Source organism: Molothrus ater, chromosome 21 (assembly GCF_012460135.2).
Source record: "Molothrus ater isolate BHLD 08-10-18 breed brown headed cowbird chromosome 21, BPBGC_Mater_1.1, whole genome shotgun sequence".
NCBI lineage: Eukaryota > Metazoa > Chordata > Aves > Passeriformes > Icteridae > Molothrus > Molothrus ater.
The window spans coordinates 6,617,458-6,644,642 of NC_050498.2; the positions used below are offsets into that span (position 1 = coordinate 6,617,458).

General features: G+C 41.8%; 1 protein-coding gene across 1 annotated transcript; it reads left to right on the forward strand.

The window, feature by feature from the left end:
* Positions 1-99: 99 nt before the first annotated feature.
* On the forward strand, positions 100-23,092 carry RPA1 (replication protein A1). The gene is made up of 17 exons (XM_036395223.2): positions 100-221; positions 538-585; positions 844-922; positions 1,444-1,552; positions 2,385-2,473; positions 7,022-7,105; positions 8,300-8,432; positions 9,406-9,508; positions 10,617-10,685; positions 10,826-11,018; positions 12,110-12,249; positions 13,859-14,007; positions 15,277-15,409; positions 16,679-16,855; positions 18,159-18,266; positions 21,620-21,706; positions 22,078-23,092. Exons 1-17 carry the CDS (start codon positions 189-191, stop codon positions 22,183-22,185), a joined length of 1,842 nt encoding a protein of 613 aa, XP_036251116.1. The 5' UTR covers positions 100-188; the 3' UTR covers positions 22,186-23,092.
* Positions 23,093-27,185: the final 4,093 nt, after the last annotated feature.

The window sequence follows — 27,185 nt, forward strand, 5'->3', positions numbered from 1 at the left end:
GCGTCGCTGCACGGAACCCTGCGGCACTTCCGCCGTACAGCTCCGGACAGCCAATAGTAGCGCCGAGCTGGCGGGGCACGCCCGGCGTGGCGTGAGGCGGTGCCGGAAGGAGGCGGTGGCGGCAGCGGCGGCGGGAGGATTTGGCGGCAACGGCGGGAGGATTTGGCGGCAGCGGCGGACACGCCACCATGAGCGTGCGGCTGAGCGAGGGGGCCATCGCGGTGAGCGGCTCGGGATGGGCTGGCATGGATCTGGTCGTTGTCAGGGTGGGAGGTGAAAGCCGGGCCTGGGCACCGGGTCCGGCCCGGTCCCGAGGGGAGAAGCAGGCCCGGAGCGGGGCCTGGTCCCGGGGGGCTGTCCTGGCCGCTCCCGCGTCTCTGGCTCTTCCACGGCAGTTCCTCCTCAGCTCCTTGGCTGCAGCCCTTCATAGGTTGGCCCGATGGGCTCAGACATCCGAGCTCGTTGATTCTAGGTCGGTCCCTGTGGGTGGCGAGGCGTTCCGGTAACGTTTTCTGAGCGTCTCTTTCGTTTCTGCAGGCCATAATGCAAGGGGAGGAAGTCTCCAAGCCCGTGCTGCAAGTCATCGTGAGTATTGTCCCTTCCCTCGGTGGCTGCCTCTGGGGTCCTGAGTGGAGCCAGACTTTCCTCTGCAGAGAAGCCGAGCAAGATTGCTCTACTTTTAGTTCTCTTAATTTTGTTTTACATTACTTGGGCTGTGCCATTGATAGTAGCGTTCAAAAAAGACGAGTAGATAAGTCACTTGTTGTTAATGTCAATTTCTGGTTTTGAGAAGTTTCTGAGCAAGTGTGAACTGACAGCCTGGCGTTTTTTTTTCCCCTGCAGAATACACGGGCTATTGCCACAGGAACTGGGCCCCCACGTTACAGAGTGCTGATGAGTGATGGGGTGAACACTCTCTCCTGTGAGTATGACAAGCTGCAGTGAGGTTTTTCTAAGTGTGGAGATGCTAAGGGTGATGAAATTCCTGGTCTGATGACTGGATGCAAAGTGCTGAAATAGATATTGAAGGAGAATGTGTTTTTTTCACTGGGCCACAGACTCTGAAGTATGCAACTGCATTTTGTCATTTAGGTGAAATCTTTGACTTTTGGAACTTTGTGAAATATAAGCAATCAACTTGCTGCAGGATATAATGAAAGTAAAGAAACCTATACATGTAACATTGATTTAAAAGTAAATTTAGCTTAATCTTCCTCTTAGTTTTTTGATGTACTAATCATTCTAGCTATCACTGTACTCTGAACTGTGGGGAATAAATACAGCATAGTTTATAGTCAGTTTTGGTGACTTCTTAGCAGTTGCACTGTTTTCTTTGTCACGCTGGAGATCCAGTGTAATACTTGACTGGCTGGAAAAGGTGTGGCAGCCCCTTTTAAGGCTGGCACTGTGAATTGTTTCAATGTTTTCCTTCTGCTCCTGCAGCGTTCATGTTGGCAACACAGCTGAACTCCCTGGTGGAAGAGGAACGCTTGTCAGCTCGATGTGTTTGCCAGGTTAACAGATTCATTGTCAACAGCCTGAAAGATGGAAGGTATTTGTGATAATCTTTAATTTCAGCCCTACAGAAAGGCAGCTGTGGGGGCTCTGTGCTTTGTGACTAAGCAGAGGCCAAGTGCTTTTGGTTGGGATTATCTGACAATACTCAGGCTTTAGGGTGTGAGGGGGAAAGTCCACAGCACCAGTCATAGAAGAAATAAATTGCAGAATGTGACTCTGGTGGGATCAGATATCCGGTACAGTGATTTAGTAATATAAAATTTCCAGTTGCAATACTCCAACTCTAGCTGGAATACTCCAAATACTTGCACAAAGCTTCCTTAAAATTATCTGCTGTTGGAAAGAAACAATAAAGGTATCTTGTTACTTAGGTGATGTGGGATCTGGTCTTTTCTTAAAATTTGAGGAAATAGGATAGGAGGAAAATTTGAGGGGGTGGGATATTGCAAAATTAGAAGGGATCTAGGTGAAACTATAACAGAAAAACTGTGTATATGTCTAGCAGGGTATGAACTGAGGTTTCTGTTCTTTTTATTCTGGGGAGAAGACAACGACTTTTGAAGCAGGGAATAAAAATCTGATATGGTTTAGCTACTTCTAAAACACAATGGTTTCCCAAGCTATTTTTGGTGCCTGTTCAGGCCTGTCCTTGATGCAGTGATATGAAGTGTCCTTGATATTGTTTCAAGCTTACTTGTCCCTCAAGAGGGGGCTTAGTTGACGTGGAAAGCTTTTGTCTCCCAGATCCTTCATCCAAAGAATCAGCATCTTAATGCTTGGCTTTCTCACCTGCTGCAGAGGATATCCAGAGATGGGAGTTGCAGAGGGGGTGACAGTCTTTGTTTGCTGTCTGTTCTGTGTTGCAGGAGAGTGGTGATCCTGATGGATGTGAATGTCCTGCAAACTGCTGATCAGGTTGGTGGGCCTATAGGCAATCCCCAGCCATACAATGAGGGTGAGTAGCTGTAAGTAAATACTTTTCTGTCACCTCAGAGCCTTTCAGCTTCTCTCTTTCACGTGAAAAAAGCAGGCAGATACGTTCAGGTTTTTTTTTATGCCTGGAATGAGGAAGTCCAGATCTTGAAAATACTTTTTGTTCGTGTCACACAAACTGGGGTGTGTTCCTGTTTTAATAAACTCTGCACCATGGCTGAAGCTTGAGTCTCTCCATGGTGTTTGGAGCATCCATCCCTTATAACCTTGACAGGTTTTTATTGTAGTGAGTGGTCTCTACCTCGAGTTCCAGTAAGTAAACGGAAGCGATTTTATGTCTCCTCATAATGAGTAATCAAATAGATTCTAATTTCTCCTGTCTGGAAAGAAACAGGAGGAGGAAGATGGAATAATGATCTGTAAAAGTCTAAGATGGCATAGAGGGGATGAATAAAGAATGATGAATCTCTCTCTCTCTTTTCTATGTTCCTTTGATGCTCTTTAGCTCTTGTGTTGTCAGGCAGTGGTTGTAAAACAAAGGCTGCACCACACCCCTAAACTGCACAGTTAAATGATGAAACTTGTGGAGGTAGGTGCCAAAAATTGGCACAAGTTCAAAAAGCAATTAGATGTGAAAGAGAAATCCATTAAAGGCTGTTAAACATAACAATACATCCTCTGCATGAATGTTAGGTGCAGGAAGCATTAAAACCTAGATTGTTCCAAGTACATAGACGAGAGACTGGTATGAAAACATGGAGAGCACAGAATTCCCTAAGCACCCATTCCTACCATGCCCAGCTGAAAAAGGATTGAGGCACTGGGTGGACCTTAATCTGACCTGCCATGAATCTCTTTGGACCTGTTATGTTGCATAAATAACTGTGTTCTTCACTTTTGTGTGCTGAGCTTGCAGTTCTCATGAAAATGTTTTTTAAATTAAAACATTTTTCCCTCTGAGAATGTTGAAAAGTCTGTTCTGCTCTTCTAATTCTGATCTTTTAAAAAGGAGAGAGAATAATAAGCACTTAAAGAAAATATTTGAACAGCTCTGTCAGTGATGTATACACAGATAATGGCTGGAATTTAATAGCAAACAGCTCTTCCTGAAGATATTTTTTTTTATCCTGAGAGAAGTGGACTAATATATTTTTATTACTAAGGGACCACACATTAGTGGCAAGAGTTTTCTGTAGAACAGTTGGGACAAACAGTGGTGGTAGGTACATTGCTCTTCTGGTTAAAAATCTATTCTGTTGCAAAGGCAAAGACATCTTTCTTCATTAACTTTTTCCAAGGGAATTAAGAGGGGCGTATGTTAAATGAGCCTAAAGAATCCTTTGTTCCTTTGATAGTTACTTAGCTAATTGCTGTTTAAAAAATGTGTTGACATCTCAGATTTTATGGTTTAATCCCACAGTTGCTGTAGAGACCAAGACTTTCAGAATAGCTACTGAGCAGACTGTTTTGTGCCTTTCTCCCATTTCCCTGCTTATGTGATACAAGAGCTTGTGAACTATAGTGTTTTTCAGTTATATTGTTGCTTAGAAACCACTGAGAACGTGGTATCTGACAGAATTGAGCTGAAAATATACCTTTAACTATAAATTCTGGTAAAATTACCATTACTTTGATCAAAGTTGTGTTCTTCATTTGGACTTACAAAAATACTCTGCAGTGAAGGTTTCAAATCTAAACTCTTTTGGAGATGTTACAGGTCTGTGGTCATAATATGTGTGGGCTTGCACTAGGTAAAAGATGCCAAAAATATGTGATGTGTATTTCATTTTAACACTGATCTTATTCTGACAACTTCATACCCTTTTATTTGATGCTAAATAAAGTTTCTGATACAGAAGATAGTAATAGTTTAGATTAGGTAAGCTTAACCCAGCCTTGCTGCTCTGCAAGCTGCAAGATTTGTCATGAAGGCCTTGATGAAATGGCAGAGGTGTGTATTTCAAATTGCATATTCTCTAAGTTCCTGTATATATTAAGAAATTGTATTTTTGAGGGACACTCAGCTAATGCAAAATGAGCATCTTAAATGTATTTCATGGGTTCTGTTAAGAAAAAAGTTCTGGTATTTAAAAAAATGTATATTTTAGCCCTACTTCTGGTTTTCCCTGAAATACAGATCTCAGACTGCCAGACCTAGGATTAAGGAATATTCTTTCTCAGACTGTAATAGCACAGTGGGACCCAGGGGGGTGAGAAGCTGGCTTTTGGCCACTTTACATGGGAGCAGTAGGTGGTTAATCTGCCTAACAAGGAAGCTGGAGACACGATCTTCTTATTACAAATCATAAAAACTTTTCAGGCAGCCTCTCATAATAGTATTGAAAATTAAGACTGAGCAGTTTAGTTCTTGTTGAAGACTGGATGGTTGTGTTATTACTGTCGTTAATCTCATTCAAATTACTCTGATGCTGGACTTCCTTTTCACTTTGACACTGACTTGCTACTTATGTTTAACTTCTGTCATTAATCTTTCCGTGTTGAGATGTTTATGTACTTGCACATTCACTCGAATTCTTTACTCTTGCCCTTCCCACTGCTGTGATTTAGGGGTGTATTGTTCCAAAGTGCATTTTCTCCCCTTCTCTCCCTTCCCTGCTGCTCAGTTCTGGGGCAGGTCTTGTGTCATGGCACTGTGGCAAGACCTCATGGTGACAAATTATTGGAAGCTGAGGGTTCCTGTTACACAGTTATTGCCTTTGAGTGGGCTGTGGGGCAGCTGCAGGCAAAGGTCTTGGGTTTACCTAATCTACCACACACAGCAGAAATGTGAGCAGGTATTTCAGCTGCTTTTTTCACCTCCTGCTAATAAAAACGAACAGCAAAAACCAGGCAGCCTCCTCGGTTTTCTGAGCACTTTAAGTGATCTGTAGGCCACCAGCCACCAAAAATCACAGTTTAGGAGTCCCTAGGCTCTGCAAGCGAGAAAATTGGAGAGATATTTCTGCTACTTCTGTATTTGAACACATGCACAGATGTGTGAATTTATTCTTACTCTGTTGAGAAACACTCGGCTGTGGGTAGGCAGCCATTAAAATGTGAATTTGTGTTTCATAACGCACACGTGTTCCAATGGATGTGGTGGTCTTTGGTTTGGTTTTCAGTGGAGTTTTTTTTTTTTTTTAATCACAAATTCCTACAGAAAGAAACATATTTGGAACAAAAGCAATAAGGAAACCTCTTGCTGCTTCATACCCACATTCTGTTCTTCCTGAACATTCCTCCCCTGACCAGACATATTTTTCTCTTAATGCGTCTTGTTGGGTTTTTTTCCACCTTCCCTTGCACAAAATGAATTTGGGTGTGGAGTGCTGACCCTCTGAGCACCTGAGGCCATGGAGCAAGGGGGAGACCTGGCTCCTCCATCTAGTGGAACCTGCAGTAAATACACATTTTGCAGTTTGACGTCACGCTGTTGCCAGGGAGACTGTCACCAGTTCACCGATGTGACTCTACTGCGGCAACTTAGAGATTGGGGTTGGTGCAAGGACCTGGATTTTGGATTAAAAATAACCAGAGGGTTACCTCTGGAGACTCCACCACATCAGGCAACACCTCACTGGGATCTCCTTGTGTTGCTTCTGCTCCTTTCCTGTAGTTTGGTGCCATCCCTCTGTCCTGGGATTCTCTGCTTTTGTTCCTCGTGGTGCTCTCCAGGCTTGGTCTGACCTTTTTCACTTTCTCTGAGCATCTTCCTCCTCACATCCCAAATCATGGGCGTTCTTGCCTGCTCAGGCCTAGGTCTCCCTGTAAATCAAGACCTTAAGGATTAGTTGTGTCCAAAAGGACAAAAAGGTAGGATATCTTCTCATCTTGAGGCAAATTACATTGTAAAGGAATTCAAATTTTTGAATGGTAGATTAGTCTTTTAATGGACTTTAGATATGCCTGTCTGCTCTTTGCCTTGTAATTTATCATTAATTTAGAGCAGGTAAAAGTCCTGAAATCTAAAAAAATGGACACTTCTTACTATGGCATCACTTTGGTCTCTAAGCAATTTACTGCTGTGTGCCAAGAGGAGCCCTGGTGAATTCTGAAGTGATGGCTCCATCACCCCTACATTAAACATCTTCATATTTCAGAAATAAAATGCAGCAGGTATTTTCTTTGTCTTGGGTTAACTTCAGATTTGACTTTACCCAGTGGATTTTTGGCCCTTTCTGAGTGATGAGACAGAATTCTCTACAGTTTTTTTATCATAGCTCTTAGGTAGGAGCAGAAACTACCTGTCAGAGCAATAGCAGCTGATAAACACTGAAAAGTTGTCAAGATTACTTCAGGGCTGTCCTTTTAAATCACCATCAGCCCTGAGTTCTTTCCAAGTAGAAAGCAGTTGCTTGAGGAAAGAGATCTGACTGGAATTCCTTCATGGTAGTGTTCAACAGATACCTGGCTGCTCCTGTGTCTTAAATACCTGGAGTTTAGCATGGTCTCTGTGGGCTTAATTATTTAATTTTTTTTTTTTTTTTGGCATGCAAGTCTAATTTCCTAAAAGATTACTTTTATTTAATGTGCTCCCTACTCTATGGTCTCTTTCCATTTTAATTACCAGGACAAGGGCAACGTTCTGCAGCTCCAGCAGGAAACCCAGCAGCCAGCAAACCACAGCAGCAAAATGGCAATTTGTCTGGAGCAGGTAAGAGTCATCCTGGGCAGGAATTCTGATATGTGATCAGTGAGGAACTACAGCTTCAGTTTGAATAAAATCCTTTCTTTAGTGGTGTTGCATAAGACGCTCTCCATTGAGGAGGAACTCATAGCTCGACAAGGTGAATTCTCTCAAGAGAACTGGTTATAAAAGGGGGGAAAATTTGTCCCTTTTCTTCCCTAAGGGAAAAAAATCCCAAACAACCCAACTTTATTCAGTTTACACTGCATTCTTGAAACAGTGCTCTGTGGACACCCAAATTAGGCTGCAGTTTGGAGCTGGCCACCAACTGTGTGTGTTACCAGTGCTGAGATGGAGGCCAAGCATTTTAGGCAATACACTGAAATTATTTGATAGTACATCAAGAAACGTGGTTTTTTGATCAAGATTTCTGTGAGATACTGGAAGATGCAGTCAATTTAAATGTCAGCCTGTAGACTTTTTTTTTTTTTTTAGCTAAAAAGTTGTCAATCCTAATTCTTGGTGCTGCTTTAACTTGTCTGTATTCTTTACCCCTGTGTTTAGGAAGGATTTTTAAATAGTAAAATTTTGACATTTGCTTAGAAGCTTGCAGCAGAAAACAAGCTTCTCCTTCCTTGCTCAAAGCTGATCACAAGAGTTTTTTTGCATATACATTGACAAGTTTGAGGTTAGAATTAGCAGTATCATTTTATGTTAAAACTGTTTGTAGGGTGTTTTTCCTTAGTTGTTCCCCCAAGTGGTGTCTTGTTCTAACACTTCCCAGTGTTCAAGGCTGGGTTGGATGTGGTTCTGGGTAAGATTGTTTGTGGAAGGTGTCCCTGTCCTTGGCAGGGGTTTGGAACGAGTCCCTTCCAACCCAAACCACCCTATAATTCTGTTATTTTAGAGGATTTACTGCAAAACAGTTGTTTGCCACTTAAACTCTGTTCAAGTGGTTGACTCTGGACACATCTCCACATAAGTGCAAGCACTCCAAAAGGTCTGAGAGTGTTTCTTCTGCAGCATTTTGCAGCCTAGAAAACACTTGTGACCAAGAGCAGAAATGATGCAAGAAGCCCCAAGCCCCTCTGTGGTGCCCACATGGCACAGAGTGTTCCCTCCCCATGCCATGGTGGGGAAGTTCTGCACCCTGAGTTGGTTTTAACCTGATTTTTGTGTGTGAGGCTGAATTCCTCTCTGCTCTGTTGTGGTTTTTGGAAGGTCCTGCTGCTCCCAAGTACCACGCTCCCTCCAACCAGTTTGGAAAAGCGAGTGCTCCCAGTGCCCTGAAGACACCTGGGGGGTCTCAGATCAAAGTGGTGCCCATTGCCAGCTTGAATCCATACCAGTCCAAGTGAGTCCTTGTGGTTTGCCAGGCCTTGTTCATCTGACAGGCATGGAGGAACAATAGCTTTGTTTTGATTTTCTATGTGTGAGTCTCTGTCAAATAATTCATTGAGTTCTTTGGATTTTATTGGTTAAGTTCAAACAAACCAACCCAACAGCAACCACAAAACCACCCAGAGAAACAAGCAGAAAACCTTCCACAGAAACACTGGTGGGCTTTGTTTTGTTTTTATGGGGTTTTGTTTTCTTGTTGTTGTTTTGGGTTTTTGTTTAGAGTTTTGTTTTCTGATATTTTTTCCTGTGGAGAAGGGTGTTGTTTTCTTTCTTTTTTTTTATCTTTTTAAATTGCATCAACACTCTTAACAATCTGAGATTTGCCTTGCCATTGTCTTGGTGCAGCTGCCCTGCTGAGCTTGATAGGTTTTTAATATTTTAGTTGAAAATCGATTGACTTGTCTGGGTTTTTTTCTTTTCCTAAAGCAACCTTCTTTTTGGTAACTTAATGACAAAACAGCTCAGTAAGCTATTCACTTCAGCTACTGAGCTGTTGAAAAGCATGAGGATGTAATTATTTAGTGAATGACATTTTTAAGTTATGCAAACTGATTTGATTACCCAAGTTAAATGCGAATCCTATAATTGAGCTCTTGAGTTCTGGCGTGGCTTTTCAGAGCAGGCAAACTGCTGTGTGAGAAATGTACCCTAGAAGAGTAAAAGATTTGAGGCCTGCTTCTGTGCAGAAGGATTGTTCACTATTATTATCATACTGGATGTTTTATGGCTGCTTTGTTGCCTTCCCTACAACTTTCTGTCTTTAATGGTCTAGGCCATTAAAACAGAAAGCAAAGAGTTGCCGAGGTGCAGTGGGAAGATTCTGGCTTTTAAATAGTCACATTCCAGTTCCAAAGGTTTGCCAAGTCAATCTCTTCTTTAAAAAGATGCAAAGAGATGCAGAGCAGTGATTTCTTGAATGATTTCAGGTGGACCATTTGTGCTCGTGTTACCCAAAAAGGTCAGATCCGCACGTGGAGCAACTCTCGTGGGGAAGGAAAGCTCTTTTCCATAGAGCTGGTTGATGAAAGTGTAAGTGTCATATGTTGAGACAAAGATAATGTAATGCCAGATGCTGATGAACCTTTCATAAAGACAGAATAGAGGAAATAAAGTGCATTTTTCGGAAATGATTTTTTTTATTACAACTGAAACTTGTATCCCTGCATTCATTAAGTTGCACATCAACGTGCCAGTTTTTATCCAGAATGAAGTCTTAAATGTGCAGCATTGCTGATTATTTTTCATCAAAGTCTATAGTGTGTGACTGGATTTTTGCAGCTTCAAAATAGAGTTGTTTATGCAAACTGACAACCTAATACTGAGGGTTGTGGTGGTTTCCTGTAGATTGAGAGTGACATCTCCTCCTGGCTGAGCTACACCTTACAAAACAGGGAGTGAGAGGAGCGTTACCTCCAAGTTACAAGCTTTCAATTTTCATGAGGAAATTGGAGTACAAATTATTGTAACACTGAGAAATTTCCTTTGTGGTTTGTTTGGGGAATGGTATCTGGTTAATCTAACTGAACTTGCAGTTTGTCAAGCCTCTTATCAAATTACAGCCTTCTGTCGTGAAAACAAACAAGATTCTGCTAGATTATATTGAGTGTAAAATGTGAGGTTAATAATGTAACGTGTTGTCACCAGGCATTTGTTTTCTCTGCATAGTGTCTATATTCCTTTTTTTTTTTAAACGGTGTTTGTATCTAGTGAGGGTATAATTGTTATTAATTCTTACTTATAGACATATCTGAGTGGGAGCCATCACAATATACTGTGTGCTAACTTGTGGAGCTGTGGGGTGTATTTGAATTTTGTTTCATCACTGCCAGTTTTACTGGCATTTTCAGAGGTGTCTCTATGATGGATGCAGTTCTTATGCATTTTATTCTGAAGCTGTAGATGTACTAATGAGACTTGAATATGAGGTTTGATTGTCAGGTGTAGAATATGTCATTTTAGCTCTAACTACAGATGTGAAGAGAATATTGTTTGTTTCTCACACGCCTGGAGCTACCCTGGCAGACCCCACTGTCTCTGCAGGACTGCTACCACTTAACATTGCAAAGATTTTTAATTTTTTTTTAATCTTTTTCCATGCCAAATTTCACTTCTGACCAGCTCCCCTATTTTCCTGCAGGGTGAGATTAGAGCTACTGCATTCAACGATCAAGCAGACAAGTTCTTTCCACTCATTGAATTGAACAAGGTATGGTAGCTTTGTGCTTTCTTAGACTGACAGGAGCTGGAAAAGAGGAACTTGAGCCTAGCAAGGATTTTTAAAGGTGAACACAATCTATTTTCCCTGACTACTGATAATACCCCCTGTTTCATTGCTTTCTCCTGTAGGTATATTATTTTACCAAAGGCAATTTGAAGACTGCTAACAAGCAATATACAGCTGTTAAGAATGACTATGAGATTACGTTCACTAATGAGACTTCAGTTGTGCCCTGTGATGATGCCCAGCATCTTCCATCTGTTCAGTTTGATTTTGTATCCATCTCTGACTTGGAGAACACGCCCAAAGACTCGATTGTTGGTCAGTCGAAGTAGAAAAATGGCAAATTTTAAAGCTTTGAAGTTTGATTTTTGTGCCCTGAATTCTGGGCAGGTAGTGAGCATAGGATGCTTCGAGTGTTGTGATCTCTTAATTGAAGTCATCCAGTGATGGTTGCCATTAAAAATTCCTCAGGCAATTTTCCTGTTAAGATGATTTTGCCTGTTTTCTAACAATATATAACAATTATTCTTCAAACTTGTGCTTCAAACTGAAGACAGTAGGTGATAGTTGTTTATTGTACTGTGATCGCTGTTTTCCACAGAAAAAGGCTGAAAGAAAAAATGCCCTTGCTCAGCATGTGTGCATTTCATACCTTCTGTGGTCTTGCTTTCTTTCACTATCTAATTATCTCTGTAGTGATTTTGGCATAATTCATTGCATCCAAGTCCAAGTTGCATGACTGTTTTGGCTTGCTTTATGAAGTATTGGAGGTTTGTTTTTCTGTAATTCATTGGGCAGAGTACTCCGGAAAAAATCAGAGGCTTTGGGTGGGGGCGAGGGTTCTCAGGTTTCAGAGGCACAAGATGCCTGTGATTCAGAGACATTCAGCTGGGGATTTTAAAGGTAGATGGGTAATATTAAAAGTGGTGTATTTTTAGGGACTGCACAGGGGATTGCTTTAGCTCTTACCACCTGAGCATGCAGACCTGTTAAAGTTGCAGCTTGTAATTGCAGAGTTAGGCGGAGGCACGAGCCAGTTGTTTCATTGTGTTACAGTCACTCTGAAGGCTCTTGCTTGCGCTTTAACATCAAGTGTGTTACATGAGCAGGACTGAAGTCCTTTGACAGAATGTGATGGGAGAAGATAGTACAATGCCTTGATCTCTCTAATGTGGTGAGGCTTGCATTCATGAATATCTTAATGACTGCGTCAACAAAATTAAAGCACTGAAGAGTTCTGTAGTGGAGCATTCCTACCATAATACACTTAATTTCCATATCAGATTTCATTTCAATAGGGAGCTGGGATACAAGGTAAAAATCTGACAGTAGGTTTGAATTCTTCTCTTGTGATCTTGTGTTCTCCAATTGTGACCCTTGAGTAACTCTAAATTGTAACTGTTTCTCAGATGTAATTGGAATTTGCAAGAGCTACGAAGATGTCACTAAAATTACAGTGAAAGCTAACAATAGGGAGGTTTCAAAGAGGAACGTGCATCTGATGGATACATCAGGGAAACTGGTGACAGCTACACTGTGGGGAAATGAGGTATGTGCTCTCTTACCTGCTCTTAACAAAGCTTCCTTGGTGTAAGGCTAGGAAGTGCTGTTGTCACCTGAGATGGGCACAGCACTGCCACAGTCCTGGGTGTCCAAGGATCAGGGGCCGAGAGAAGGTGAAAGACTGTCTGCTTGCATTCAGGTGTGATGTTCTTAACCTTTCCCTGACAAACTGCTGACATGATCTGACTAATGTGTTCTGAACAACTGCAGACATTATGTCTCAAGCCAAAATACTGAAAGTAACGGGCTCCTGCTTTAGGAAAGGGTGTGAGCTGCAGTTTGATGATGGAAAAGCCTGGTGGCTATGGCTGTCTCAAATAAGACAAATTTTATCTGTAGGGTGAGATACATATTACCCCTAATGAGCAGGTGGAGAGGCTCTGTCTCAGACTGGGAATTTAAAGCATCAGAGCCTTGGAAGTGAAAGTTTGAACAGTTGCAGTAAACTCTTTCCTTATCTTTTTAACAGGCTACTTTGTTTTCCACTGTTGTTATAGATACTTAGGGATTTATGTGGCAGTCTATAAAATGGGTGTGATCCTGCCAGCTTTACAGTGATGCTTTATGGCTAAATGATCAAGTGCACTGATACTGTAGGTACCTAAACACCATTAACCATCTGCTGATACAGATGAAGTAAACTGAAGTTCAGTATTGCAAAGCCTTAAGATTGAACTAGGTTATAATAGGAGAGACTACTGGTATACAATTCCTGGCATAACTCTTCCAGCAGAGATCAGGGTCTGCATTTTGCAAAGTTAAATCTGTTTGCTTGCTTGTAGAATAGAAATATCAATAAGCATTGAGGGGGAGTGATGTATGGCTTGCAGCTGGCACAGTTAGGGTCAGAATCTGCATGTCCTTTCCAGCAGTCACTGCCATGACTGCTGGGATGTGTTTTCTGTTCTTTTTGCATCTCATGGGTACAGTAAGTACTGCTGCAACTCCAGCTCATTTGTTATCTTCAAGTACATGGTCCTCCCCTTGCTTGCTGAGTGGTGTGGGGTCCATAAAATCTATACATTTCAGATCCTCTCTCATGCCATGAGGTTCTTTGTTAGTGTCAGACTACTCAGGTGATGGCAGTTGAACAGCATTAGAGCAGCTTTATGACATAAAAAACACAAGATGGAAAGTTGAGTAAAAATGTTTGGTCAGCATAGCTGCACTTTTGTGTAAGTGGTAGTAAGATGGACATGATTGGCTCAGTGAAGCTGAGTGAGTTGTTTCATCTCCTGAGGAGTCTGATATGAACAATTAATTTTGTTTGCATTCCCACAACACATCTCCCTTCCTAAAATCCTGCTGTAAAGCTGCTGACAGAAGGGACCAGTCCTTTCTAACAAACCCGTGGTGTGATTTAAGGATTCTCTGGTTCCCCAGGAAACAGGGTGTTAGGATTGCACAGAAAATTGTCACCTACCTTTGCTTAAACTCCTAATGACACCATTCAAACCCTTACCTTTTAGAAACAGTGGGGCAGTTTGATTCAGGTCTGGTCTCTTGTCATGATCTGTGAATTATGACCACAAGTTCAGTGCCTTTCCTGTAACGTGCTGCTGCTGCTGCTGCTCTCTGGTTTTTCACACATGCAGGCCGAACAGTTTGATGGTTCCAGACAACCTGTGATTGCCATCAAAGGAGCCCGTGTCTCTGACTTTGGTGGCAGAAGCCTGTCTGTCCTGTCCTCCAGCACAGTTGTCATCAACCCTGATAGCCCAGAGGCTTTCAAGCTCCGAGGATGGTAGGAATGTGTTTATGTCGCTTTGTTTCAACCTCCTGCGGAGTATTTGTTTTATTTTGTTTCTCTGTACTTGAGCAGCGTGTGTAGCACTGAGGGAAGGTGGCAGAGGCTATGGCTTCCAGAGCTGCAAAGGCTTCTCTGGCTTGCAAGCCCTAGAGCCTGGAAGGCTGTCCTTCTTAAGTTGTTCAATTCAAAAAACTTTTCATTCCATGACAGACCTTGAAAAATTGAAATCGGGCTAGTGCATGCTGACCCAAAGCCTTGGAAGGCAGCATGAAATCAGGCTTGACCAGCTCTACTTTCTGAGGCTTGATCTGAGAGAATGGTATTTTTTTTCCACAGGCTTTTCCATTGTGTGGAATCTGATACACACTCAGTTAGTGTGGAGGGACTGTTTGACATCTCTCAGTGTCTAGTTCTTGCCAGATATTTTTCAGATAGCAAAATAACTCTTTTATTGTCAGCAAAACAAAGCGATTTCATTGTTGCTTCTCCTGCAAGTAGCTGTTAAATTGTCTGTTTTAAGTATGAATGTGGTGTGTGTGTGTGTGAAGAGGGTTAAGTGCCAACAGCATCAGACTTGTGAATCCCGAGTCTTCAGATTCCAGTTACATCACCCAAATGTGGATGAAATAAATGGCATCCTCCATTTGTCATTGAGCTCTCCCATACTTCAGAGGCTTGTTGGAGATAAAATTGATTGTGGGTCTGAGCTATTACTGTCACGCTTTAATTAAGCTCAATCTTGGAGCCTCGTTGGTGTGTTTGTGAAATCACAAAGCCCATCACAACGGGAATGCAGTGCAACCTTTTGCTGAAGAGCTGTGCTTTCTGATTTTAACAGAGGAAGCATAATCTTTTCAATGCTATTTGCTTTTCCTTTCGAAGCTGCTGCGAAGATAATGGTACCATGTAATTTAATTTTAATTATGGAAATATCTTGATGCCCTTAAATCTTGTTATCTGCCAGCCTCTAAGAAGTGTGCAGTGCGTGGTTTGACCACTAGCTGGCAAACAAATTGCAGTTATATAGAACAAAGCTGTCCTCCTTTTGTGGGTTTATAAAATACTGTGCTAATTAAGTCAGACTATTAACTTATTCTGAAATGCTATTTTTGTTTGCAATATACACATATTACTGTAATTGTTTCCTTTGCAATCATTGATAAAAAATCCCTCATGTATCAAGCACATGAAAATAAACGTAAGCTTTTGATAAGTCTGTGTGGTCTGCTCTCCAAAAATAGAAGTGCATCTCTGTGGTTGCAGGTTTGACTCTGAGGGGCAGCTTCTGGAATGTACCTCCATCTCTGATGTGAGGGGTGGGCCAGCAGCTGGAGCAAATACCAATTGGAAAACTTTGTTTGAAGCCAAATCTGAGAACTTGGGACAAGGAGATAAGGTAAGGCATGGCCACTCAGTGCAAGCTTTGTGTATTGGGGAGAAAATAAAAAGCGAGGCTTTGTGCAGGTATTCTTCTTATTGAAGCAGTCAAAGTGTTGAGCAGTAGGTGTTTACTGTCTTGCAATTTATGCTATTAATTAATATTATTGTTTTTCAAATAAATCCAAGCTTGTTGCTGATGTTGCAACCTGATACTTTGTTTGCAAGAGAATTCTAAGCCTCATGTAAGGGAAGGGAGGATGTTTTTACCCCAAAGATGTTCAAAGCAGCAGCACAGAGTGTTCTAGGAGAAACAGGTGCATTAGGAGGAAGTGGTTTTCAAGGGTGCACACTTGGTCAATAGAAAAGCTGGTAATAAACCCCAGGTCCTTGGCTTTTCATTCCAGAAACCTCTCTAGGCTTATGCTGGTTTTTTGTTTTTTTGTTGTGGGTTTTTTTTGGGTTTTATTTTGTTTCAATTTTTTTTGTTGTTTGTTTTGTTTTGTGGGGTTTTTTTGGTGATTTTTTTTCTGTCTCAGACCAAAGTGCTAAGCTGTTTGGAATATACAAGAACTTCTATCCATGAAAAAAAAACTTTAAAATCATAGGATGGTTTGGGTTGGAAGGGACCTTAAAGATCACCTCTTTCCAAACCCCTTATCGTGGGCAGGGATGCCACCCCTTAGATAAGGTTGCTCAGGGTCCCATCCAGCCTGGCTCTGAACACTTTCACTTCACCTGAAATTCAGCTATTTTCTGTGACATTTTTTGCCCATGTTTCTTGAGCAACCTCTATTTTTCTGCTGAAAGACTTGACCGTGGTCTTAAACCATTATGATGATTATTTCAGTGTGGTGAGTGGGTATTTTGTTCTGTAGGCTATAGTTTAATCAAATGCTTATCTGTAACACTACACAATAGGCTTTCTGTTTTTTGTATTGGTTCCTGAAAGAAGCGTAGGAAAGTGCAGAATCTTAATCCTGTGAAAAAGTGCAGATTTGAACAGACACAATGGAGAATCAAATATGCTTTATCTAAAGAAGACCTAGCAATTGGAGTTTCCTGCAATGGAAACACAAAATAATCTTGCTGTAGGGGCTTTATTAACATAATGGAAGCCTAAAAATTATTGCAACAGAGGGGTTGATTTACAGTTTCCCAGTAATCCATAGCTGTTAAGCTTTCTAATCCTAAATATCCAAGTATGGTTGCCTTGCTTTTGTAGTTAATTCAGAATGGGGAAAACATTGAGTATTTTGAGGCTAATGTTGCACATTCACTCTCGCAGGCAGATTATTTTAGCTGTGTGGGCACCATTGTACATCTGCGCAAAGAGAACTGCATGTACCAGGCATGTCCCTCTCAGGATTGCAACAAGAAAGTGATAGACCAGCAGAACGGACTTTACCGCTGCGAGAAGTGCGACCGCGAGTTCCCCAACTTCAAGTACCGCCTGATGCTCCTGGTGAGTACCCGGATCAGATTTCAGGGCGTTTCCTGCCACGTTCCCAGCACAATCCAAGCAGGAAATCTTTTGAGGGTGCTGTTTGTCTGTCTGTGCTGCCTCTGAGTTACAGGGTGTTGAGCTGCTTTGTGTGCTGTTACCTGAGTGAAGGGATGTTACACTGAGCTGATTAGCAGTTTGTTTTCTTAGTGCTCCAATTAAAAGCTTTTCTCTTTGCCAAAAAGTTGCTGCTAGCTCAGTTGGTTCTGGTTTCCAAGTGTACTATGCAGTGCAGAATACAGATGGCCCCCGCCTCTTCAGTAGTGAAGATAAACTGAAGTAAAATGGCATTTCTGGAGAGCAGTAATTGCACTTTTACAGCTGCTACCTATATTTAGTACAGCTTTTTTTTTTTGGTAGGTATTGTTCTGCCTCGTGCTTTAATGGAGTCTGCTTTAGAAAGTTGTCTGGGGATTATTATTGTGATGCCCACTTACACCATAGGCATTGAACTTTCTCCTTTTTTTTACATTATGAATTAGAGTTGTATCTGCTTTTTATAAATGCTCTGCCAGGTGGGCATGCAGAGAGAAGGGAACTACCCCTAAAAGCAGCCTCCTTAAAACACAAACTGCTTCTGAATAATTTTTATCAGATAACTTCTAGGAACACATGAACTGCTTTACATAGCAGAGTCATTCTTGTAGAATATAAAGAGGATGCTAAGGGTGCACTCAAGGCCTTCAGAGCAGTGCCTCCCATTTCCTCATTCCTAATTGTCAAAGCAGCCAGGAAATGCATGTGAGGCTGGAAATTGATCTTTTAACTAAACCAATCTTTTAATTGATCTTTAACTTTTAACTATCTTTGAGTGTTTTGATAGTTTCCTTGTAACATAACATAATGTTCCATGAATTTATGCTCAAGTACTCAGGTATGTGAAAAGTGAATTCAGTTTGCAGAGTTGCTGCTGTCCCCCTTGGTGGTTCTTGTTCTGGGATACCCGTTCCTGCTCGTGGCTCTTCAGTGGCAGCAGGACACAGCTGAGCATCCATCAGTGTTTTCCTGCTATGATCGGTTCAATCTACTGCCAGAGTTAACTCGTGTTAAGTTATGGACATTCTGTGGGGCTTAAAAAAGATAGGAAGTCACTACTTTCCACCCAGAGTGATTGAATGGACACACAGGTCAGGCTCTGAGAGTTAACTGGGAATTTAAAACTCTCTATAGCTTTGAGATTTTTTTTTTTTTCTTTTGTGTTGTCTTCTTTCTGGAGGAAAAGGCAACTGGATGAAATAACCTTTTGGGTTTTGTTGTATTCTAGGTGACCATTGCAGACTGTCTGGAATATCAGTGGGTGACTTGTTTTCAAGACACAGCAGAATTCATTCTTGGCCAAAATGCAGCTTTCCTGGGAGAACTGAAGGAAAAGGTCAGTCAATTAGCTTGTTGTATTTTTACTGTTTGCCTTGAAGTTGGACTATGTGTCATTCATCATCTATTGGGCTGCCCTCAGATTTCTTGGTGGATTTTTTTTTGGGGGTTTTTTTGTTTGTTTTTTTTTTTTGTTTTTTTTTTGTTTTTTTTTTTTGTTTTTATCCTTCTGGTAAGGAAATATTCTTGTAATGTTTTGAAGGCAGCTCTGGCAAAGATGTAAAGTTTGTGTGGAGCACCAGTGCTGATCCACCAGAGAGCATGGTCTGATATTTGTGTGTGAATGTACAGCAAATGTGGCAAAGGTATTGGGGCATGTTCATGTACTTGCTGTGGGAGTTAACACCATTGAAAATACATAAAATAATGCCATATGAAAGAAAGGGATATTCTGTTTCATTTGTCAAGGATTTGATTTGCCCTTTCTCTGGGTGATAGGCCAGCTCAGCTCAGCCCAAGGTTGTCCTCCAGATGTTGGCCTTCAAAACCTTTTATAAGTTCACAAATCATTGCCTCTCCCTAGCCTGAAGTTCTTGGCAGGGACTTGTTTACTCTCCTCAGGATTATTTTCCACAGGCCATCTGCCTGAAGAACAGAGATTTGCCTGCTTTCCCCCATAGTTTGCTCCCACAGTCAGTCTGTCTCCCCCTGAGCTCTTTTGGCTGCTGAAAGCTGCAGATCAGCCTGTCCTCATCACCTGGACCTGCAGAGGCAGCTGCTCACTCACTCCAGGGTTGTGCCACAGCCTTTGGGGGACTGACATCTTTAACAGTGTTGGCTCCTGTTGAAAACACAGCCTGTTTTATCATTCTACCTAGATTAGAAGAATCTGCAAAAAAAAACCCAAAAACCTAGTTTAGCAACGAGTGCTGACAACATTACCCCTAATGTGTTCCAAAAATTTGTTTACAAAATCAAAAAGTTCTAGAACACTTTGTATGTATCTTGGTTAAGTAGGCAGGAGGCTTTTTGAACTGATGTGTGTGAGCCCACTTTTGAAGGCTCTTTTTTCCCTCACCAAATATCATCAGAATTCCCCCACCAAATTTCATCAGAATCTCACGAAAGCCACAATTTGTAAAACAGGTCATTGGCAGAGGTGCTGAATTGATCTTTCTGTGCAGATTAGAACAGTTTTTAAGGTTTTAAGTCATTAGACACTAACAGGCAGTATTATCTACCCTTTTGTCACTCTGTGCTTTTCTGCTGCCTTTGTCTTTCTTCCAACCAAAATAATATTTTCCTGATTTTTTTTTTTAAACTTGTGTACTGTATAAAAACTGTGTGGCTTTGTTTTGTTTTTAAATGATGATGTGGAATGCATGATAAGTTCTTGAATTGCATATGAGCCTTGCTGTGCTCCCAGGCTAAGGCTGGTTGATTCCAGGGCTCCACAGATATCCCAGTTGTTGGTTAACCCCTTGCTTGGCTGTGGGAGGGAAATGAAGCAGGAGGCATTGTTGAGGCTGTTGCCTTGAGACACTGTTGTAGACCTCTGTTTCTACAAAGCAGGGCTATTTTTCCTGTAATATGAAATGATTTTTGGGGATTTTTCTGCACTCTGGCTGTCAGAGGTGAAGGGTACAAAGGTTGTGGTGTGGGATGCTGAGTTTTTGTGGCATTACAAAGGTTGGCCACCTCTGTTCTGTAGGAAGATGTCTAGCTGGGGGGATTCTAATTAGATGTGCTTGCACTTTTGCATTTCCATTTTCAGGCATTCTTAACCTGTCAATATTTTCTTATTTCAGCCATGCTTAATCTCTGCTAGAGTTTAAACAAAATTTCTTAGTCGCTTTTAATGCTGAAGAGATCTGGGTGGGGAAGGAGAGACAGCAGATCCTATGTACCAGTACAAACATGTAATGTCTTTTGAAGAGCTGCCTAATGGAAATGGCTGAGGATAGAAAATGGAACATAATATGGAGTGAGCCCTTGAGCAGGAATGCTTTGTGTTCCAGGAGAAATTGGTTTTGATTTGACACTTTTATGAGCCTTTAAAAATGGTCCTCGATGCATTTGCAGTAAGCTTTTCTTAGTGGTTTTTCTCTGATAGAGCTGATGCAGTGTCTTGTGAAGTTGGTGGGAGTCTTTTCAGTGCTCACAGTATGGATGGAGTTCATGTACAGCCTGTGACCACGCTAAGCACAGATACATGTGCAAGGTTTTTCATCTGCCTCTTGCCTGTGCTTGTTAGATACCAAAGGAGCTAATGTGGGGTAGCAGTGACTGCTATGCTGAGGGCATTTTCAACTCACTAATGGTTAGCACAGTTTGTGACAGAGCTGCAGAGAGGAGCTAAATGCTTTATTAAGCGAGTTTTCTTATCCTCTAATCCATAAGATGGCCAAAGGAAGGGGTTTTAATATTCAGGAGGGAGATGCTTAAATTGTGTAATCTGTGAACCTAGCTGCTCCTGTTCACCTCCATTTGTTGTGCTTTTTTAAACCCTAGGAGAATCACTGTGTAGTGTAAAATAGTGCTGCACACAGTGAAAAACAGCAGATGTAACACTTGGAATGTGAGTGGAACTGGGGTGGATTCAATTCCAGATCAGATGCTCTGTCTGCTGCTGGAGTGACTGATCAAGTCAAGTGCATCTGGTAGATAAATGCATTAATAATTACTTGTCAGTATCATCAGGGAGATGCAGGATCTTTTTTGAATGTCAGCAAAGGTTTTTACGACTCATATTTTTACAAAAATAAACTTTTTTTTTTTCACAGTCTCCACGACTTGCCTGCTCCTTTTCTACTGTTTTGACAAATTGTCTATTATAAATGATGATGATGATGTTTAGTGTTCATATGGTAATTAGAAGCAGCTTATGTTATAAATATGACACAGTCTTCTCATGGTTATTAAAGCACGTCCAAAACATGGATCTGGTTTTTTTATAGAACATTCTCTTAAACAGGCCTGTGTCAGGATGGGAAGGATACATGCAGCTTTGATGGATAAGCAGAAAACCAGAGTGCCTAATAAGGCAATTAATAAGGAAATAGTTAACTCTGTCAGTGTTTGTGATCACAGCACAACACCAGAATTAGCCTGTTTGGCAGCTCCTGAAGATTTGTAGTATTTTTGTTCCTTATACCTGGTTGCAGATTCAGTGCAATTGTATGTTCCTTTGTTTAAGCAGCTAAAAAGTTGTCACCTCTTTATTTTAAAAATCTTTGAGTTAAGGGTTTGGCATCTAAAATGTGATGATGGAAGGCTCAGCTCTGCCTGTGTGGGCCAGGTAGTTCCAGTGTTTTGCCAACCTCCCCAAAAGCTGAGCTGTTCTCAAAATTCATGGCACTAGTGGGAGCCTGGAGTGTCTGCAGCTGATCCCTGTCTTTGTCCTTCCCTCAGAACGAGCAGGCTTTTGAAGAAGTGTTCCAGAATGCAAACTTCAACACCTACGAGTTCAGGATCCGGGTGAAACTGGAGACTTACAATGTAAGTGTTGCCCAAAAGGCAAATAATGTAACTTGTGGCTTTTGTAGCTCAGCTTGTCTCCATAGGAGGTGACTTCCTCCTCTTATGTTTGTGGGGAGAGGTTCCCCGTGCTCACAGAGAACAGAAGATTCCAAAGATCACACAAGTACTGTCAATCTTGAGCACTGAAGGAGGGATCCTTGCTGCTCCCTCTCAGGCTCATCAAGAGTGGCTGGTTTCACATGAAAACAACATGCCAGCTCTGGGAGGTCGTGTTGGCACTCCCAGCTAACCCAGATAGCCTGAGCAGTAATTTACTGGGGCAGAAGGATGTTGGAACCAAATGCCTGGAGTGCTTCATGTTCTTTTACATACTAAAATTTCTCTTGCAGGACGAGTCTCGTATTAAGGCCACAGCACTGGACGTCAAACACGTGAACTACAGAGAATACAGCAAGAGGTTGATTGCCAACATCAGGAGAAATGCTCAGCTGGGATGAGGAGGCCAGTGCTGGCTGCTTGAGCCTGGAATTTCCAGGAAAAACTCAAAAGATTAACGTTACATTGACATTTCCCCCACCTCGTGTGTGACAATTGGGCATTAGTTACACCCAGCCTAGTGGGCTGAGTGATTTTTGCAATTCTCTGGAGATGTGCCCTGGGAGGTAAGAGTGCACTCTGATGGCCACCACTTTGTAGCCTGTTGTGGTCTGTTAAACTCTGACAGAGCTCAAGAGGAATCTCTGGACAGATTGCCAAGGTCTTTAGACAAGCCACTGAGAATGTCTGAAGTAACTTTGCTCTCTTCCTATATGTAAAGCTGAATTATATAACCATTTTGTCTTCTTTGCAAGGGAGTAGTGACAACCTTGACACTCTGACTTGTTCAGCAGAGGGCAGGAGGAGCAGTGTCATAGAGCTTTCAGATCTGGACAAAAGAGAACAGGTCTATTAGTACAAGTTAGTTCCCTTCCATAGAATTCAAAGGCTTTCACTTTCCACAGGTGCCATGCAGTTGTTAATGCTTGGAATGGCAATATGGTAGAATTATTAATCAAAGACATATCTCTTATATCTGAAGAATATCCTTCCTTCGGGGTTTAATAGACTGAGTCAGATGGGTCTGATATTAATCAAAATTGTCTCTTCTGAGGAAGGCAGATAAGCATTGACTCTCCATCCCCCAGGGAAATCCAGGCAACTACAAAGCATTGCTTTAGTTTTCTCTTCAATTAATACTATGGATTTCTGACTGATTTTTTTTTTTTGCTCACAGTTCCTGCCTATACATGTTTTGTATGTTTGTATGTTGAGTTTCTTTGGTTTTATTTGTAATGATGTTAATCAGAAAAAGGTCTTTAAGTGGGGGGTGCTTTGTTTCAATAAACACTGTTTAATTCCTGTGTAGTGAATTTTGCTTTCTTTGAACACCAAAGACTTCTCATTACTGGAAAGCAATTAATTAGCTTTCATAATAAGCATTCACTTGGGGGAGATGTTACCTTATTACAAACTCTAAGGTTAGACTGAAGAATGGAGACTTCCTTGCCTGATGTTAACAGCATGGAAATGCAGTGATATTTTCACCATTTCTGTGCCTGAGAATGCTGATGAGCTGGCACTTCTGGGATTTTTATTGACGTTTACACAGCAGTCTAAAACTAACCAGGCTTTGAGATTTGCTCAGACATAGAGCTAGTACAGAAAACAGTAATTATGCTACTGGGCTTTTCAGTCAGCAGAGCATGCTAGCTCTGTGTGCTCCTAATCACATTAATTATGTGTTCCCTGGCTGCAGCTCACAGCTTGGCATTTGCTGCACAGCTCCAAGCATCCAGGCAGTGCTGCAGTGGGGCTCTGGTGGCAGAAGTGAGATTTATTTATTTATTTTGCTCTGTAGAGCACAGTTTCTTAGTGTATTCAGTTGGTGCCCTTTATTCCCTGTGATTTCCTGTTTGTCATCTCAAGTCTTGGTGTTTAAGTCCTGTAAATGTCATTTCCATTGATGGACATGAAGCACATTATTCTGGGCCCATTAATTGCAAACACAACCTCTTCTTTTTTGGATTCTGAGGATCATGACTGGGTTCTTCTGCTGATGTCTTGCATTTTTTTTATTGAAGTATTTGTTTCCTCTGACCTTGCTTATAAAGCATTGACTAGAAAATTACAGTCTTCAGCACAGTTCTGGATTGACAAATGGTGGGTTAGTGGTGATTATCCATCTTTCCACTCTGCTAACCAGTCTTTTAGTACTGCTCCCTTCCTATCCCTCCTACCCAATTTTAGGAAACTGGGAACAAGTGGTAGTGCACAGTGTTCCTTGAGGCTCATTTCCAATTCTGGGCCCATCCATATACACCAGGAAGTTTTTATGGGTGTTGTTTTTGGCAGGTGTTTGCTGCTCTGAGTGTGGCACACCTGCCTCTGCTGGGGCAGCTCCTTCTCCCAGGGGTAATTGCTGCACTTCCATCTTGCTGGGTTTACTGTGCCATCAGCCAGAGCACTAGAGATGCAGGGTATCAGTGCTCAAGAGCATTAAGATATCTTACAGGATCAGCTGAATGACCTTGAGAACTGGAACAGAAAATCAACTTAAAACAGTTTGTGTGAAAAGCCATTTATTTGAGGACTAATAAAAAACAACCTTCTGCTCTAAAGTGGATGCTCATTAGTGACTGAAGAGTTGGAGGGTTTTAATCATGCTTTAATCAGCTAGTATATGATAAAAACATCAAGCTATGTGAGGCAAGGTATTTCTAGTGTAGCTATACAAGTGCCACAGCATTATATAAGCCTCTGCTGTGAGATCTCATCTCGAATGCTATGTACAGCTCTGGCCTGCAATGTGGAGAGGCAAAAAAGAAACTCAGCTGGGGCGAGTACAGAGGAGGACTACACTGCTGAGTAGGAGAATAAGGATCTTTTTTAGGAGGGGCCTGGAAGAGCTAATATAGCAGAATGAATCCTGAGAGGGGCATATGATTTCCCACTTATATAAAAGATAAATGCCTCTATCTATCTTGCCTTCCTTCCCCTGATCATAGGCTGGAACTGCTGAAGGTAACTGGTTAATAAATTGTTTGTTAATCCCAGGAAAGTGAGGGCAAGGAAGCTGTGGAGGTGTCTCCATTCTCCTTCCACCTCACTTCCAGCTGACCATCCCAGCCATCCAAATCCTGCAGCCACTGGCAGGAGCTGTGGAAAACTTCACAAAGGCTCTGGGCTCTTCTGACTATGCTAATTAAGTGAACTCACAATGCTAATTTGGATTATTGGCAAACTAGCCTGTGCCTTCCTTCCCCTCATCATAAATCTCCCCTGCTGCCATCCAGGTTATTCTGCATGGCTTCAGCCATTACCTGGCCTGAATATGTATTTGCTCAATGGAAATGGTTCTGGAATTGTTCATAACTAGACCTCTGTGAGGTGAGGATTCCTGTGGCTGCTCTTGTTTTGCTTTAAATTAAATGTACACAGCAGAGATGAAACTGGGAGGCTGCTGGTTTGGAAACAGGCAGATGCCAAGGCAATTACAGGAGAACAAGTTGTGCATGGCTGGGGGAAGATCTGGAGCGTGCTCTGCCAGGCCATGTTCAGGTAGTTTGCTGTTTGTCTTAATTCCCTCTGGTGGGATTGAGCTGTGTTTTCACTAGGTGTGAATTTTAAGTGAGTTGTTAGTGACCCTTTACGAGTCCCTGGAGGGGAGATTCTGCCCGAGCCAGGCTGAGTTTTTAAGATGCATCAGGTGGTTTGTTGTTTGTTTGGGGTTTTTTGTCCCCGAAGTCAAGCTTGGAGCAGCAATACATTCTCAGAGCTGTTGTAAGGAATAAATGGTGGTGGTGGATGGATCAGGAGTGACTGGCTGCTTTGTGCTGCGTGTGCTCTGCCTGGCAGCTGGGATGAGTGAGTGTGTGTGGGCTCTGTGTTCCAGCACCATGGGATTGTCCTTTTAGTGCAACGGGTGTGAGAGTGGAAGCTGCTGAGTCTGGTGCTTTCACTCCTAATTCCTGGTGGTATTTACATTTGCTGCCCAAGATGCAGCGCAACATCTCAAGGAGGGAACAGTAACTTTCCTTCTGGCTCCTTTTTCTGTCCCCTTTCCTTTGGCCTCCCTTTTTTTCCAGCCCTTGAACAAGTGGCCACTTTAGAGAAGAGTGGCCACCCCACAGGGCTTGTCCCTCAGCCCCCAGGGCTGCTGGGGAGCCTTAGATGGCAAAGAAAGGGGAATTTTCACATCACTTTGATATAAAAGGCTTAGGAAAAACGTGAAATGGAGTGGGCTGCCTACTTCCAAAGCCTGTGTTCATGGGAAGGAGTGGTCTGCAGCATATTAGGCATTATAAATACCGGAGTAGTGCAGTAAATATCAGTAATCTTATTACAGGGAGTGGAAATTCTCTTTAATATATTATCTGTGAGGATGCAAGAGGCCCACAGACCTTCTCGCAGTTTTTAAAGTCTGTTTTTCATGTTTACATTTTTGCATTTCAATCATATGCATATTTAAAAAAAAAAAAGTAGTTTGGATCGCCAGATGGATTTTTCATGAGGTCTGTTATGCATTTTTCTGTGTATTTATTTGGATATTTAGGTGTCTGTGTTTGGGGGGTAGGGTGTTGTTTGTTTTTAGTTTTTTTCCTGTTTATATTGCATTGATTTGTTGTTAAATTCAGCCTCTGTGCCATGCCAAAAGCGTGCCTTTGGGAGTGTTCCTCAGCTGTTTGTTGTGCTTTTCTTTTTTCCCATCCTTGGAAGTTGTTTAAAATAAACTGGACACTTGCAAAGGCTTTTTTTTTTTTTAATTTGTCCCAAACATTTTGCCCTTTAAAAGGAGATTTTAAACAGCAACAATAACAAAATTAAAAATTTTGTTATACAAAACCAACAAAAAAAAAATCACCCTCCTGATCTCTTTTTTTGTTGCCTGATGAAATTTTCTTTACGGTCCCACATGAGGATGTTGCCTCTCATAGGGATGTAATTCCCAGGGGTAGCCCAGGTTAGGATAAAGGCACCTGGGAAGCTGCACTGCAGAGGATGCACCAGAAATGGGCTCTTTGCTCTGAGAGTTTATCCCCAGGAAAGTTGGCAGAGCAGAGCTGGTTGCTGGTTTATCTGATGGAGAAATGAAAGATGTGAACATTTGTCATGTCCACTCTGACATCACCGCTGAGCAATTAAGAGGAAGAAATCTAATTTTTTCTGCCATCAGTTTAGCTCTCGGAATTCCCTCATGGCTTATTGTACAAAAGGCTGAAAAATAAGAGTAATAATCCGATTTTTGTCTGTTTCTAGTGTTTTATGTTTTCCATTAAAGCCTTGCTGCTATGCTGCACTGACTTCTTGAACTGCAGGATCAAAAAATACTCCTGCCTTTGTTTTTGGTGAAGACCGACTCTGAAAAGGATAAATATTATTGATTGAGGTATTTAATACACTAATGAAACCCACAATTATTGACTGGGTAATTAATATACTGTCTAAAAGTAAAGTTTGA

Excerpts from the sequence above, each read along its gene's own strand:
- RPA1 (XM_036395223.2), top strand. The coding sequence starts at position 189 with ATGAGCGTGCGGCTGAGCGAGGGGGCCATCGCG. Across the intron at positions 18,267-21,619 it reads TGGGAGAACTGAAGGAAAAG|AACGAGCAGGCTTTTGAAGA; the intron begins GTCAGTCAATTA and ends TCCTTCCCTCAG. Across the intron at positions 21,707-22,077 it reads TGAAACTGGAGACTTACAAT|GACGAGTCTCGTATTAAGGC; the intron begins GTAAGTGTTGCC and ends TTTCTCTTGCAG.